The sequence below is a fragment of the Chelon labrosus genome (assembly GCF_963514085.1).
Source record: "Chelon labrosus genome assembly, chromosome: 19".
Taxonomy (NCBI): domain Eukaryota; kingdom Metazoa; phylum Chordata; class Actinopteri; order Mugiliformes; family Mugilidae; genus Chelon; species Chelon labrosus.
The window spans coordinates 11,962,797-11,980,718 of record NC_140352.1 but is presented as its reverse complement, the minus strand read 5'-3'; the positions used below and the strand labels follow the sequence as shown (position 1 = coordinate 11,980,718).

The following is a 17,922-nucleotide window of genomic DNA, read 5'->3' as shown; positions in this document are numbered from 1 at the left end:
GTGGAGTTGTGGAACCGCTGGAAAAGTCCAGGTGGAGCGGAGCAGTGTGCTGCCGCAACCCGGAGCGACTCTCACTGAGAGCAGCTGTAGGAGGAAAGACGGCACAAGGGGGCAGCATTACCCGCTCCTTCCTCCTTCCTCCTCTTTTATTTATTTTATGACAAATTTCTGTAGCCCTGCTGTTAGTTTGTAATAATTTATTTATAAGGATCAATTATAATTTATAAGGAAGCAATGTCCAATGTAGTGTACACACTGCCTGGCCAAAAAAAAAAAAAAAAAGTTGCCACCAAAAGCAAAGGTCACACACTCTGATATTTTGTTGGACCGCCTTTATCTTTGATTACAGCACACATTCGCTGTGGCATTGTTGTGATAAGCTTCTGCAATGTCACAAGATTTATTTTCCATCCTGTGTTGCATTAATTTTTCACCAAGATCTTGTATTGATGATGGGAGAGTCTGACCACTGCGCAAAGCCTTCTCTAGCACATCCCAAAGATTCTCGATGGGGTCAAGGTCTGGACTCTATGGTGGCCAATCCATGTGTGAAAATGATGCCTCATGCTCCCTGAACCACTCTTTAACCTGGTCATTCAGTATATTCAGGTAGTCAGCTGACACATAATGTTGCTGAACCTAGACCTGAGCAAGTGCAGCAACCCCAGATCATAGCACTGCCCCCACAGGCTTGTACAGTAGACACTAGGCATGATGGGTGCATCACTTCATCTTCTTACACTGATGTGCAGGTTCCCCACTATCCTTCCAGTTTTTAATAATGTGTTGGACAGTTCTTAACCCAATTTTAGTAGTTTATTCAATCTCCTTAGATGTTTTTTCTGCTTGACATCTGACTAACATCTTTTTCACAACCACAGGATGGCCTCAATGGATCAGACTGAATTCATTACATCCCACAGATGCTGGATTGCATTGAGATCTGGGCAATATGGAGGCCAAGTCAACACCTTGAACTCGCTAGTTTAAATGGACCACATTTTGGCTAATGACTAACAAGACCATCAAACAAGCAATGGATTAGATCCAATTCTGTTGCCGTGGGTCTTAAATTTAAAAAGTATATCTTCTAGAGTTTTGTATCAGGTTTGCCTCAGGTAAAATGGGCCAGTATAAAAAGTCTTATCCTTTTTCCTATTTCTAACATCAACTTGGATGACAAAATTTCAACTTGCCACCAAATATATCCCATCCACTGACAGTTACCATGATAATTACCAGATAATCAGTGTTACTCACGTCACCTGTCAGTGGTCGTAATGTTTTGGCGGATCAGTGTGTTTTCTTTGGTCAATAATTCACCTTATTTTAAAGTGAAACATTGTCAAACCTTCTGCTGCTCTGTATTACAGTCATAAGACACATCTGAACACTGCAGAATCAGATGCACCCGTTCCTGTCGTGTTTGTGCTGTAACACATGAGGGCAGCGTTGACTCACTAAGCAGAAAATGTTTCACACTCACATCCTGACCTGGCTGGCATTTGTATACAACACAAACATTTAAAAATGTGTTTAATACTAAACATATTAACAATTTCTCCATTATTACATCAATACCGAATACAAAATTCATGTGGGTATTTTTTATTTTTTTTGTAACATGAGAAACATTTTAAAGGTGCCCCGGTGAAGATCAGAGGATTACAACACCAATCAGCTGAAATCAGTCCTCTTTATTTAGGTGCTCATGCATAGTCATACTAAATGCAATCCAAACAGTTTTGCCAGAAATTCTCTCATGCAAAGATAAAGCTCAGTTTTGACTGAAAGCATTGCATAAGATATTTCATTTGTGTGCTCAAAACTACTAGGATTCAAGGATTCAAGGATTCTTTATTGTCATTTCAACACATGTTGGTACATGGGATGGCAAGAAATTAGTTTCTCTGGTCCTGATTCAAGCCATAGCAGAAATAGTAAAAAGTATAAATATATAATAAAATTAGCTAACTAAGTATTGTACAAAAATAGCAAGAAGTGTATAAATATAGGCAGTAAAAAAAAGTGTCAGCGCTGTAATAATTGGAGATTAACTGCAATGAATAACATCAGTAATATCCAGTCCTGTACCATTGAGGTAGTGTGCAAGTGGGGTTAAAGTGACGTCGTGCAAAAACAACTGCAATCTGCGCAGATGTGTCTATGGGTGGCTGTTGGGGGGAGGGGCTACGGAGGTCCTCCAGTGTTCAACAGTCTCACAGCCTCCGGGAAGAAGCTGTTCCTCAGTCTGGTGGTTCTGCTCTTAATGCTCCGTAGCCTCCTGCCTGAGGGGAGAGGGACGAACAGCACGTGTGCGAGGTGGGTGGGGTCTTTCCAGATGCAGGTGGCCCTTTTCCTGCATCTGGCGGTGTAAATGTCCGTGGTGTAGTGCGTCCCACAGTCTTCCGTGCAGCTTTCACCACCCTTTGCAGAGCTTTCTTCTCTGCTGCAGAGCAGCTGCCGTGCCACACAGTGATGCAGGAGCACATGACGCTCTCCACCACACACCTGTAGAATGATGTCAGGGCTGAGCTCCCAAGTCCAGTGCGCCTCAACCTCCTGAGAAAATAGAGGCACTGGTGTGCCTTCCTAATCAGGCAGGAAGTGTTGGTGCTCCAGGTGAGGTCCTCTGTCATGTGGACGCCCAGATACCTGTAGCTGGAGACTACTTCCACCGCTGTCCCAATGTGCAGGGGAGGGGGGAGTTGTCTGCCCCTTCTGAAGTCCACGATCATCTCCTTGGTCTTCTTCACGTTGATGCAGAGGTTGTTTTCTCTGCATCAACCCTCCAGGTGTTTTACCTCCTTCCTGTAGTTGGACTTGTTGTTGTTGGCGATGCGTCCAACCACAGCTGTATCGTCTGCAAACTTCACAATCAGACAGCTCGTGTGTATCGCTGAGCAGTCGTATGTGAGTAGGGTGAACAGGAGGGGGCTCAGCACACAGCCCTGGGGGGAGCCGGTGCTGAGGGTGATGGAGGAGGAAGAGAAATAGACTGCGGCCTGTCGGTTAAGAAGTCCTGGACCCAGTTGCAAAGGGTGGTGCTCAGTCCAAGTGTAGTCCACCACAGGACACCCTCAGAAGGCCCGTGTCCATTCTCTGACGAATCACAACTGTTTTGGAGGCACAAGGGAGACCTACACGATATTAGGAACGTGGTCATAATGTTCAGGATCATGAAAATAAGTTCCATTTCAACACAATAGTGTGATGCACCTTCCAGCCTTCAACTAAAACTCAGGTTACAGTCTGAATGTTTCAGCCATCACCCTGTCCAGCCAACAGTCACAACAGGAAGATGAGATTAACAGAACCTCATTGTCTCAGCCCTCGACGGTGTTTTCATGCCTTAAAACACAGATCTAATAGTTACTCATATTATCACAGTGGTTTAGGAAGGATGTTGAAACCAAAGCAGATAAGTTGGTAGTGTTTTATTCCATTTATTGGATGTTAGCATAGAGTTTATCAATCTGTTGCTGGAAGAGAGCTTTGAGCTCGGCCCTCTTGGCTTTGAGGGTGGGAGTTAACAGGCCGTTCTCAATGGTGAACTGCTCTGGGTGGAGGTACGCGTCTTTCACCTGCATCAGGAAAAAAAAAACAAAGTGAGTACAGTCTACAGAGGTGTAAAGAGGAGAAAACAGATTTACAGTTGACGAGGAGAACAATCTGCATGTTCTTGACATTACTTTGAACAATGGTTTCACATTTCAACCACTGGAGGGCAACAAGAGGCAGGTGGATTGAAATGTGCATCAGCAGAAAAACTGGACCAAGACTGTGTTTTTGTTCACTTTCTATAAGTTACCAGAGCAGACATTTTCTATTAAGAGAAAACCCATTTTGTGACCGTTTCATGGAGTATGTTTACATTCACTAGAGAATCCAGGTCATGATCTGGTTTTTGAACCATCGCATCATGTTTTTTGGACATGTAAACATATTCGAAAAACCTGGATTAGCCCTGATCCAGTTTTGAGAAATATGATCACGACTCAAGTCCATGTAAACATAAGCGCCTTTAAAGTTAATGCATTTCCCCCCTAAATAGTTCTGAAGACATCTGCTCAAATAAACTAGGATACTGTTGCTAAACATTCAAACTATGAGGCCCTTCAGAGGTAGTTTCCGCCCGAAATTTTGATTTCGGGCGGAAACGTAGGATGGTGACGACCAGGCTACTTCAGAGGGGGTTGTTGGTATCGGCTTGTGCCATAGATGTTGGTAGCAACTTTATATCGCCTGCTTCCACAAAAAAACAACAACAAAAAAAAAAAAACTAACTTGTTGTCCTACTGCAGATAGTGCGAACACAAGTGCAGGTTAGTTTTCTTAGCTCACATTAGCATGCATATACCTAGGGCTGGGCGATATGGGTGAAAAATGTACCACGATGTAAGTGTTTCATAAAGCAATCAACCGTTGCACACACGAGAAACAAAGGAGTAGGGCCTACGGCGGCTCACACACTCCGGTATAACGCGCCGAGCGCGACTGGAGTTAAATAACGACAATAATAATAATAATAACACTGGCGGACCTGCGGTCCGTAGCTACACAGCCAGTGTCTGTTCTACAGTGCCCCCTCCCCTCATTCACCTTGGTGAACACATAATCGTTTTCATTCATTCATTCATTCATTCATTTTCTATACCCGGTTATTCCTGTTAAGGGTCGCGGGGGTCTGCTGGAGCCTATCCCAGCTGTCATCGGGCGAGAGGCGGGGTACCCTACGCCCTGGACAGGTCGCCAGTCCATCGCAGGGCTAACACGGAGAAACAGACAACCATTCACACACACACTCACACCTACGGCCACTTTAGAATCACCAATTAACCTAACCAGCATGTCTTTGGACGGTGGGAGGAAGCCGGAATACCCGGAGAGAACCCACGCAGACACAGGTAGAACATGCAAACTCCACACAGAAAGGCCAGCCGGCCCATGGATTCGAACCAGTGACCTTCTTGCTGTGAGTCAGTGCTAACCACCTTGCCACTGTGCCGCCCCATAATCGTTTTGTATTACCTATTTTTATTTGGCCATTTCACACAATTCATAAAAACAAAAACGTGCAGGAACTATATGCCTGTGTTTTTAATATTATGAATGAAATGTGCGTTATATGGAAGAAAGTCCAGAGGTGAACTGTCCCCCGCGCCCCCCTCCCCTTTCCCTTTCTCACACACAGCTTCTGTGCACAGCACCTTCTCAGCAAGCAGGGGCGCCTGCAGCTGCAGGGGGCGACAATATCCCCAAACAGATATGACAGATAATAGAAAACCATGTAGCGGCACAGTTTTTTTTATTTTTTTTCCAAGTGCTCGTGCCGCCCCGGGTGACTGCCCGGTTCGCCCGTGCCTAAAACCGCTGTACACAGCTTTAGAATTGGGATCACACGAAATACAAATAAGAATAAAAATAAAATCCTAACTCTACCCAGACATTAACCCCTTACTTGTTTGGTAATAGGGGAGTCGACTTTGTGAAGAAATCTGTTTCTTCCTTCTGCAGGCAAAAAGAGGATCGCAGTGGCGGTGTCCTCAGGGAAATCCAGATGGGTGGCTCAGGATGAGCAAAGACAGGAATCTTGGACTCGTCCAGGGAGGTGAAGATAGCGTGGTCTTTTAGCCGCAACGTTATGTGTGGTAACGATAGTTACAACGGGAAGCAATGTGTTCAGAGTCTGCGGGGGTAGAGGAAGCAGGGTGTTTGAGGTGTGCCTCCAATTAACTCAAATGTTGTCTGTTAACCTCAGAAGCTTCCAAAGCCATGACATCATCATCATCATGGCTTTCCTTCATTGTTTAAAGACATAGTAATCTTTGTGTAAACTTCTGACTTTGAAGAAAGTAATAAAAAATGCTCTAAGAAATTCTCTCTCTCATTATTGTGGCATGTAGCAAATAGAAATAATTTTGGTAATCCTAACTGACCTAAAACAGTGAGGGAAAAAGGTGTCAAACAAGACTGACAGGAAGAGAAAGAGGAGGAGTTGATTGTAATAAAAGGGAACAGGGAAAAGGAGAGAAAAAGAGAAGGATTTACAGTGTGCCTGAGACACTGCCAGGGAAACACTAGCAGGATCAGTGTAGACATATTGTAATTAGGACATGTGTCATTAGCGTTTCACAAGGTGAGGTATGAGGGGACAGCTCTTGAAGTCACTCTTCTCTTTGATGATCATTCTCCTATTTTTGGGGACCATGCTGACCAGTCTCATCCGGTTAATTTTCGACAACAAGTAAGTATGCAACTACCTCTCTACCAGCACAAACACAATCTCCTTAATACAGTTGAGTTTTACTATTTGGGATGTTGATCGTGCTGAAAAGACATGCTGGTATTTGACATTCTTCACTCTTTGCAGTTTTTTCCAACTTCTTTTCCACTTATGTGCAATATTCCCAATAGTCTCTCTTCTCCCTCTCTCTCTCTCCCTCTCAACCCCACCCCACATCCCTAGTACCAGTCTAACCAGTTTATCTATCTACTATTATTTATTACTCAGTCACCAACATTGCCCTCTCACCTTCATACTTGTTTATTGTAATATTAGTTTCATAGTGCTTCTATATTTTGTATTTATATTTTTTTTGTTGTATAGTGATTTCTATTTTTATACTTCTTTTGTTAACTAAACTGTTGACTCTGTGAGAGCCCTGCAGAAGAATTCCAATGTGCCTGGACTGTTGGTTTACGCACAAATGGCCAAATAAAGAACCTTGAACCTAGTATTGTTGGTGTTACATATTAGGAGTTCTAATACGATGAAATGAAATTACGATAACTTTGTTCAGACTGACCTATGCAATCTATTAAATACAGTATAAAATGTCCATCACTGCTTCTAAGATGACATCTTATGACTTTGTGTCTTTATTGGTTTGAGGGACCAGTGCAAGACCTTAAGTTGACTGTAATATAAATCAGAGATGAACACAGAACTGATACTAACCACTCGAAGATTGAAGAAGATCAGCTAAATTTGTCTGTGAAGGTTCTCAGTCATCCCGGGTACATCCATGGACTTGTAGAGTTTTTTGAGAAGACGTTTCACCACTCATCCGAGTAGCTTCTTCAGTTCTAGGGGACTGGTGGGAAGTTTGAGGTTTAAATAGGAACCAGTGTTTTTCAACCACTGTGCCGCGGCACACTAGTGTGCCGTGAGAGATCATCAGGTGTGCCGTGGGAAATTATCCAATTTCACCTAATGGTCTAAAAAACATGTTTTGAAAACGAATTAATTATTACCTGCAAATAATATGCCATTGTCAAGTGTCTGTGTATATATATCTGTCTGTGTATCAGAGGTTGCGCTAGACTTTTTCGTTGTCTGTCATTTTGACTGACAGGGTCATAAAATCCCGTCATAATATATTTTTACCCGTCACTTTAATTTTTTAAAATGATAATAACGACATATTCAATAGCATTTAATTTTCATTAAAGTTTAATTAACTTTAAGTACTTTTTTTCAGAACAGTATTGACTTTAAATGGTAACAAAAACAACAACAACAAAAGTTTCGTCTGCCGATAGTCAATGCTGCCGACACGTCTTGTCCGTACTCGGAACGGGACTGCTAGCGTAAACAGCTCTTAGGTGGTACCGTAGTGTTGAAGTGCTTCGGTGGTATGCAAATTCCATTTTGGTAGCCGTTAGCTGCATAGACATAGACCATTGACTGTATATACTCGACGTAGACATATGGTTAGCCAAGCTCTGACGAGTGCATCAGTATAATCGGTGTACCAGGAAAAGTTGCACCGACAAAAGTTCCGCGATGTTTGGAACGCAAACTGCGATGAGAGACAAGAGCCAATTAATAAGGTCACTCTCCACCAAGTGGTCAGGGTGTGAATTGCAATCTGTCAAAATGACGGATGGCCTTCAGATTTTTCCGTCACATTTAAAAAAAAAAACGGTCAATGACGGAAAATATTCGGTTAACGCGACCCCTGCTGTGTATGTATATATATATATATATATATATAAGACATTTTTCTTTGCGTTTATTTGATTTATTTTAAAGACAATTTGACTTTATATTGTTTTTTTTAACGATTTCGGTTGGTGGTGTGCCTTGTGATTTTTTCAATGAAAAAAATGTACCTTGGCTCAAGAAAGGTTGAAAAACACTGATTTATGCCATAAATGAACAACTTCTTCGGGGTAGTTGCAGGAGTTTACCCCCTCCCCTGCCTGTTTTTATGCTATAAAGTAAGGGTGGGACTTTAACGCGTTAATTCTGATTAATTAATTACGAAAAATTAACGCGTTCAAAAACATGTATGCATTTAATAGCAGTTCGCAGTCCAGACAACGCGGAAACATTTGTCAGTGCACGATTTCCTGGTACACTGATTACGCTGATGCACACGTCAGCGCTCGAAGAAAGTACGTTGCTAGGACTGAGGGAAGGCAAATTTTATTATGGAAGCCTTGATGAAAGCGGGGTTTTGTGAAAATTGTACAAAAAAAAAATTTTGCATACCACCGAAGCACTTCAACCCTACGGTACCATCTAAATGCACAAAAACATGTTGCAGTGAGCACAGAAACCGCCGGAGCTGTTAGTGCTTGCAGTCCCGGTCCGAGTACGGGCAATCCAAACATTTTTATTTATTTTTTTATTTTTTTACCATAAAAAAATAATTTTCTGAAAAAGTACATAAAATACTTGCAGTAGCACTTTAACTCTGAAATGCAATTAAATGCATTTTTCCAGACTTTAAAAGAGCTTGAGTTTACAATATTCATGTCTGTGTCTATTATTTGATTCAGTCGTCCACAAAAATCCATTTAAATTAAAAAATGTTGCTTTTTGGGGCAAACATTGTTATGAGATTAAAATGTGATTAATCGAGATTAATTAATCACAAAGCCTCTAACTAATTAGATTCTTTTTTTTTTTTAATCAGTCCCACCCTACTATAAAGATGTGACATATATGTGAAAGCAGGTAGACGTTTGCATGGGAACATTTTATGATAACCTGCTGTCTTAGCTAATAATGCTTTATGGCATTTTCATGACTCCCATCTCAGTAGATATGAGCAACAGAGTAAAAGGAGTGAAGCCAAGAAGAAAGAGGGCTCAGAGACAGATTACTTATTTTATCTTGATTTCACTAATCTGTCCTGTCTTTCCTCAGTCATGTGGAACCTCAGCAAATTCCCCCGCCTCCCCAAAAGAAGAGACCTCTTCCGCCCGCTGTCCTCTGTAAAGGCTGCAGGTGAGAGCAAACTTCGTCATGGCATCTCCTTGTGCTTCCTCTTTGTTTATGCCATCATCAAATCAAGTCATGTCAGCACCAAAAGAGACAACACACCTGACTGTGTGCTTGAATGTGTGTGTCGCAGGGAGGTCATCGAAAAAGTGATGCAACGTTACTCAAAAACCTGGAAGAAGCAGGAGGACAATTACCAAAACTTCAGGTAAGGGAATCTTTTGTCTTTTCTGTTACATTTACAGGGTTCCCACGCGTCCTGGAAAACCTGGAAAATTAAGTTGAAATTAAATTAAATTAAGTTATCCTGGAAAATTGTTTATCCTCCCCCTGCCTTGTGAGCGAATGCAAACGGGTTAAAAGTTATGCACATGCATGTCTTCTGGGCAACATAGGGCACAGAGCTTCTCTGCTTCTAGCCAGCGCAGCGCCCCACATGACACTACCAGCAAATCAAATTTGATTTTGTCGCTAGCTTTAGCAGAGAATTTCTGGCTTTAGCGACTTTTCAGACCCTGCGCCGAGAGACAAAATTCGGGACTACGGTAAGTTGGAAAGTGCCAGTGTCGCTAGTATTGGTCCACGAGTGTGAGGTTTTTCTCTTCCGCGGCCCCAGGCTCCTCTCTGTCCTCCGTTGAGTGACAGGCGGAGGAGCAGAGGAAAGTTATTAGTTGGCGTGTTGTTCACAGTTAGCTGTGCGCAGTGAGATTAAACATATTTCTGATTTCAACAGAGCGGGAGCGTCGAGGTAATTAACAGTTAATGGGCCACGTTTCACTCAGCATTTCACCCTTGTTTTATTGTCTGACAATAGAAACAGAAAATAAGTGAATGAAAACAACTTTAGGAATTCTTTTGTATTATAATACTGTGTACTATGTGCACAGATAGATGGGGAGAAGAAATGAGAGAGATTAACGAGTTTTCATGTAAACTTAAGATCGTTAATTTCCAAAGAAAGTAGCTGAAAGTCAACAGTGTGAGATGTGCACAGACACCACAGGGAATAGGGGCACCCTTAGAAAAGTAGGCAGTGAAAACTTAAAGTAGCCTACCCTATTACATGTTCATTTGAACTGCTGGCATTTTTTATTTCCACTGTTAGCATAAATTAATGTGATTTAACATGGCTAAATTGGCATTACAGCTATCAATCAGTCAATTAAACTGAAACTGAGATGAAACAAAGGAAACTGTTTTTCAGTGATTTATTGAAAATATTTTTACAGGAAGTGCAGGAGAGAAAGTAAGAGAAAAGAGGAATTTGAGTTGGCAATTGCCCAGTTGAACATTGTTACTCCAGTCTGTCATGCTAATAAAGTGCCACGCTGTAATCTGTGAGTGTTTGCTTTATTCTATGATACATTTGTCATATCTATTTTTCACAGATAAATTATAGCCATAGACTGCACATCAAATGTCTGAGTAATAAACATATAAACAATCTAGGTAAATGCAAGTTACAACTGTAGAGAAAAAAAAAAAGAACATTTCCAAAGAATGAGCGGGACAGGGGAATGTATTAGTGTATGACATGATAACTTGTCTCTGTAGCAACTGAAAATGTCCTGGAAAAGTCCTGGAAAATAATTTCAGGTTAGGAGTGGGAACCCTGATTTAAGAATTTCTAGAAATAAATCAGTCATCAATGTTGTTTGCAAAAGAATTGAATGAAGAACAGCTAGTGATGTGGAAGGAGAAGTGGCAATAAAAGCATGTATTGAGACAGAGGAACTCGCGGGCGAGGTCTAAATATAGCATGTATAAACTTTGCGTGAGTTATGGTAAGAGGGATTTCACCTAAAAAGATCGCTTTTACTCACCACAGACTTTTCATTGCATAAAAGAAGAATCTGTTGCATCTATTAAACAGCTACGACAGTTTCAAAAGTCTTTGTGATTCCCCAGCGCTCGACTGCACAGTAAGTGCAATGGTTTCTCAGACGCCATCATTACCCAGGCGAACACTCCAGTGGGCACAAAGCTTGTTTATGACGGGGAGAAGAAGAGGACTATCCAGGTGACCCCTGAGATTTTCAGTACATTTATAAAGGTATGTTTTTTGTCGTTGGTTTGTGAACATTAATTTCTCATGCATTGCCTGTTTGAGGTTGCAATTGTTCCTCAAATGTCACGGGTTAAGTCACATGTTGGCAGTTTGAGACAGACAATCAAACAGAAAGAGAGCTGGAATTGCTCTGTTCTGCAAAACTATACGCACACAAACTAGCTAAAAGCACAATACACATGATGTTTACAGTGTAAAAACTGATATATAATAATTGTAATATTTTTTAATCATTCATAAAAGCTTGTCGCATTGATCATCAGTATTCATTACTGTCACATCATTAACCCAGAATGATGAGTAAATAACAGACCTAAATGTAGGACACCTAATAATAAATACAGCTGTTAAAACATGACTAACTGACTATGAGTCAGTGGTGACTTAGACAGACTTGATTGATCCACAAGGGAAATTGCTTGGTCACAGTTGCTCAGTTGCACAGAAAAATAAAACAATTAAAAGATAAAAATAAGATAAGAGTAGTAGTAAAAGATTATGAAACCTTACCTCCACATATTGCTCTGAACCACAAATGTCAGTGGTGCTAGAGGTGAAACGCAGGGAAAACTATCATCTTAGAAACATGAATGTATGAGAGAAATGTCTGTTAATATACACTGTCAGTCTGAACTAAAGTGGTGGACTGATGTACTAAAAGCCACACAGTATACAAATCAGATAACAGAAAGGACTAAAAAGTGGCTATTTTTGTCACATCAAATACACAAGAGATTGCACCATTTTAGAAACCTGGCTAGATGGATAAAAGTCAAACTCCTGCAACAGAGGGCGGTGCAGATACACAGAGATGCAGGGGTGGAAGTAACGAATTACAAATACTCACGTTACTGTAATTAAGTAGATTTTTTGGGTACTTATACTTTTCTGAGTATTTTTTTAAAGTGTGTAATTTTACTCATACTTGAGTAAAATTTGCAGCATGTAATCTACTCCGCTACTTTTAGAATTAAAAGTCGCTACTGAGTACGCCCCCAATCCGCGACCGCGCCAATTGATTAACGAGATGACGTAAGGAAAGGACAACTCCGCAGCTGCGGCAGTACACAGCCAGAGAGTGCTTAATTGAATGAAGATTTGGAGGGAAAAAAGCCAAAATGGAGACAGAAGTTCAAGTGAACAGTGAAAATGATCTGCCTGCTATCGATGTAATAAAACATCTGGTTGAAAAGTAATTAATACTCTGAGTAGTTTTTGAGAAGAGTACTTTTTACTTTTACTTAAGTATTTTTTTAAGACCAGTACTTTTACTTGGAATTGAGTATAATTTAAGCAATGTAATGGTACTTGTACTTGAGTACAAATTTTTAGTACTCTTTCCACCTCTGGAGACAGGGTTGGTTTGACTGGAAATGCTGGTAGTACACTGCCTGGCCAAAACAAGAGTTGCCACCAAAAAAAGGTCACACACTCTAATACCGCTTTTAGCTTTGATTACAGCAAGCATTTGCTGTGGCACCAAGATCTTGTGTTGATGACGGGAGAGTCTGACCACTGCGCAAAGCCTTCTCCAGCACATCCCAAAGATTCCCAATGGGGTTAAGGTCTGGACTCTGTGGAGGCTAATCCATGTGTGAAAATCTCATGCTCCCTGAACCACTCTTTCACAGTTTGAGCCCAGTGAATACTGGCATTGTCATCTTGGAATCTGCCCGTGTCATCAGGGAAGAAAAAATCCATTGATGGAAAGATAATCGCCCATTTGCTTAGTTAAAACCAGGTGGCAACCGTTTTTTTGGTCAGGCAGTGTATTTGAATTTCAAAAGAGAGTGGTGAGATCAGATAAGATGACCGACCTGTAACTTGTTGTGAGTGTTAATGCCAGTATGTGGTTTTAATAACTGTAATGATCTGGTTTACTGAAACTGAGGTGAATCAGTTTTGGTAAAGTTCAATAACAGACCCAAGCTGATCATGAAGAACCTTAGGGGGCACCCAGAATTGAACTGGGGACCTCTTGATCTGCAGTCAAATGCTTTACCACTGAGCTAAAACATACACCGCTAGGCTCACCAAGATATGATCGACATACTGGTTTACCAACAAACACTTTGCATTTATATGGGTCCTGTTTGGTTATTTGGATGCTGAAAGATTAGACACAATTCCAGACTCCAGACTCCACTCTGAGGAGGGAAAGGGAAACATTTGCAAATGATATCCAGCTTTGCTCCTATAACATGGATTTGTCTTACACAGCACGCAAAAAAAAATATAAAAGTGCGTTATGTTGTTATTTTGTCACATGTTTTTGTTTGGTGTTCATTTCAGGGCCACCCTTTCTCAAACAAAACTTGGAAAACTTGTGCTGTTGTTGGGAATGGTGGGATCTTGAAAAACAGCAGCTGTGGGAAAAGGATTGATTCAGCTGAGTTTGTTATAAGGTGAGAAAGGTGTCCTGAGTGGGGGACAAACGTAGCTGGCAGTGATAATCAACATAATAAACTGATATTTGTGGAAATTCTATTTACTTTTTATGTTGTGTGTGTTGCTTGTTCAGGTGTAACCTAGCACCTTTGGAAAATGGATATGAGAAACATGTTGGCGTCAAGACTGACCTTGTGACTGCAAACCCGAGCATCCTCATTAACAAGTGAGCAAGGCATCAGTATGTGTCACCTTACGTAAAATATATTTAGTCTTGTTGCTTCACAGCAGCTGTTTATTTCCAGGTATGGGTCTCTAACGGGAAGGCGGCGTCCATTTGTAGAGAGTCTGTGCACCTATGGCAGCTCCGCGCTGGTCCTTCCTGCCTTCTCATTTGGCAACAACACTCCTGTGTGTCTGCGGGCTCTGTACACCATCGAGGAGTTTAATAGCCCCATGCAAGCCGTCTTCTTCAATCCTGAGTACCTCAGTTGTCTGGCCCTCTTCTGGCGCTCTATGGGTCTGAAGTCGTTCCGGCTCAGCACTGGCATAATGATGGCCAGCATAGCACTCGAATTCTGTGAAGACGTGAATCTGTACGGATTCTGGCCCTTTGGTAATCACCCATACGACTTCCGTCCCCTGACTAACCACTACTACGATGACATAAAAAGCACGCAATTCCATGCCATGCCAGTTGAGTTTAACCTCTTGTTGCAGCTGCACAGTGAGGGTGTGCTCAGGCTTCACCTGAGAGACTGTGAGAATTAGTTCCCAGGGAAAAATGACAGCCCATAGAGTAAGGGCAACCTTTCGTAGCATATAGGCCATAAAGACATTTGTAATTAAATCCAAATGCAACAATAAGAAGATTTTAACTTTTAAGTAAACCGTCTCCTGGTGTATCTACCCTGTGGCGGTTCTAGGGGGGCGCAACAGGGGCCAGTGCCCCCGTAACCAAGTATTATAATTGTGATATCACGCCGACACAAAAAGTGGAACAAATGCGCATGGCTCAACATTCTAGTCCGATCCTTTAATGTGTTACACCACTGAAAACGGCGGTCAGCTTTGATACCATCCACCCATGGAGAAGCAGAGAAACGATTACAATATTGTTTTGTTATAAGGTAAGACTTCTGGTCAAGAAATGTTGTTGGCTAACTTTATGAATTATATTAGCAGCCTGCTAGACCAGGCGTTAATGTCAGCTTGAGTTGATTGCATGCTTCTAGCTCTAGGGTTACCAACTCCCTGAAAAATAGATAAGGGACACTTCATTGGCAGGGCTGGCCAACCCGGTTGCCTTCACCTTTCCTGGCGTGGTGAATTTTTTTTGCCCTTATTTGTGTGTGAAACAATTTTTTAACTATTTGACTCAAACCTGAATTGAATTAAATTCATATTTTTGAGAGACATTAACTCATGAAAAACAAATTATTATTCAACAATTTATTTTCAATACAAAATAACAAAATTAACAGAATAAAATTGTTACGACCCCGTGTTACAGGGGATGAGGGGAGTAACAAAAGATATTGTTCCCAGGTTTGTTCACAGAAAGATAAGACAAAGAGACAGTTTAAAGGGCGAATAAAAATAAGGCGTTTATTAGAAAATTATTAAATCAGGGTGAATCCAAGGCAGCTGGCCTGCAAAGGAAGTGCACAGTCAAACAAACTGAAAACGCTGGCCTTCTATAGGAACCAGGATAGAAGAAACAAACCAAAAACACAATGCTAATAGTTTAGCACACACACCTTTCCACTGAAAGGTAATCAATATACAGAAACAGCCAAAACAGGGACGATCTCACCGCTGCAGCAATGCCACACTGTCACCAACCAGAGTGTGTACCAACCCACCAGAGTGCTGCTCTCTTCTCCTTTTAACTCTGGCCACTGATTAGGGGATTGCAAACCACTGTGAGCTGGGGGAGTGGCATGCATCCACCTAGAGAAGGAGAGAGAACAGCACCGCAGCAACACACCCACACACAATTTAAAGAAATCGGCCCACAGGCCGTAACACCCCCACCCATAAAACACAAGCCTAGACTTGTGAGAAAACGAAAAGAGCCATCACCTATTAATAACAGTGTTACCACCATATTCACCAAATAATCATACTACCTGTTGCTCTATGCACAAGAGAGGGCATTAGCTACTACGTTGTCAACACCACGTTTGTGCCACATTTCAATGGGGTAACTCTTCGCCGACAAGGCCCAGCGCATGAGGCGCCGGTTTTGAACTGGTTTCCAGATTTTGTTTTTGGTTAAATATCTATAACCTGTCCTGCTTAACTTAAAACTGTATAAATTAATATATAACAATAGAAAACAGAACATTCCTCTTGTAACAGTGCAGTGAGAAAAGTGCAAACAGAAAGTGTGAGGAGAAGTTGTTTGTCTTCCAGTATCTTCTTCGCAAGCAACAGCACCTCGACCAATGAGTTGAGCGGGATTCCCGCTGCCAGTTCATTGGAGACAGACTTTGAATAAGTTTACCGTAAATGTTAATATAAAGCGCCCTGTTATTTATTAATTCCACTGACATTTTACACACTATTTTTGATTCTCACGGTAATACGAGACAAAGTGCGTCCAGTTTCAGCTCAATACGGGACACGTACTTTTGTTTCTAAATACGGGACAATTACGTGTTTTCAAGGGACGGTTGGCAACCCTAGTTGTGTATTTCTCTCCATTGCTTTTTGTCTATAGTTTTTTATGTGTGTGTATATTGCGATCAATTATATGCAATTATCAATTATATATATATATATATAATTGATAATTGCATATTATCAATGAGTTATATGCAATTATCAATTATATATATATATAATTGATAATTGCATATAATTGATCGCAGTTAACTGAGAAACTGATTGTTTTCATTATCAAATCTGATTATTTTCTCCAGTCAGTCAGTACATTCTATGAAATTTTATTATCATTTTTTTTTATACTTTTGTCTCAAATGTTATGTTTTGAATTATTCTTTTGGAACTATTGGTTACAATGGTTAATCACTAGTTTTATAAAAATAAAAATAAATCAAATAAGACTTCGAATCTTACTGAATGTGCCCCTCTAACAAAACCCCTGGCCCCAGCCAGGCCCCCTCAGTAAAACTGGTCTAGAATCGCCACTGCTGTGCATCACCACACTTTCCACTCTCCACTCTCACTATGTGGACCACACATTTCATCTTGAATCAGGACGCACTAGGGTAGTTTGTTCAACCCTGCTCCTTCTCATAATGGAAGCATGTGTGCTTTGTTTCTGAATTCATGTAGGGTCAGTGCATCCAGCCAATTAGGCCATTAACAGCATCAAATGCTAGTACCTTTTTAGAGGAAAACAGCCCACTGCCACAAGTTGCCATCCTGGACAGTGCTCCTGGGATTCCAGTCATAGACCAGTGACCTTGTTGTAGAACTGCTGCACTTTGCTTGTTCCAGCTGGCTACTTTCTCAAGGGAACAATGTTTATTTCAGAAAATCACAAAAAACACATACTTTCCCCTTCCATTACTGTTCTCTACTCTCCCGGCAGTTTGGCTGTGAACTTCAGACAAATTGGAGAACTCATCAGAAAAGAGGGAGGGAGGAAGAGGTGACTGTATCGTCAAGGACAATTTCATTTTTAAAGTCAGTGGCAATTTGGAACCAACTCTGAGCTCATGATGCATTAAGGTCATTTAAAGCCTCACAGACTCAGAAGCTCAACTGCCACCGAATGAACTGCCAAAGTGACAAACAAAATGACATGGCTGACGCAAACTGAAGTGATATCTTGTCGGTCTCCTATGTTGATCCTGCCAGTGACACAACATCAGCCCGTGCATTTGAAATTCTCCTGATAGGACTGCAGAGACCTCCTGCTCTGCACCAATCAAAGTCACACACACATCTCACACTGACAACAACAATAGGACAATACTCAGTGTTTTCAGAGTGCGAAACCTTTTATTTCTTGATATTTATTTTCCTCTATGGACCTAAAACAAAAGATGCAGAGGCTTTATTCGATTAGATTTATTTATTTTATAGGAAAATAAGTATTTTTTCACATGCAATTCAAAAGTATTGATCAATGAATGTGAAAAAGGAAAACTTGGCAAAGGGATACCAGAATGGCACTCAAAGAAATGTACATTTTACAAAAGGCATGGTAAAAAAAACACGCGTATGAATCTGAGTTTCTACTGCTAACACCACTGGT

At 41.1% G+C, this 17,922-nt stretch overlaps 1 protein-coding gene across 1 annotated transcript; it reads left to right on the top strand.

Moving 5' to 3' along the window:
* The first annotated feature begins 6,084 nt into the window (after nucleotides 1-6,084).
* LOC311504448 (alpha-2,8-sialyltransferase 8F-like) lies at nucleotides 6,085-16,392 on the top strand. Its single transcript, XM_084567548.1, has 7 exons — nucleotides 6,085-6,247; nucleotides 9,161-9,241; nucleotides 9,369-9,443; nucleotides 11,144-11,288; nucleotides 13,596-13,708; nucleotides 13,825-13,917; nucleotides 13,997-16,392. Exons 1-7 carry the CDS (start codon nucleotides 6,147-6,149, stop codon nucleotides 14,460-14,462), a joined length of 1,074 nt encoding a protein of 357 aa, XP_084423674.1. The 5' UTR covers nucleotides 6,085-6,146; the 3' UTR covers nucleotides 14,463-16,392.
* The last annotated feature ends 1,530 nt before the right edge of the window (nucleotides 16,393-17,922 follow it).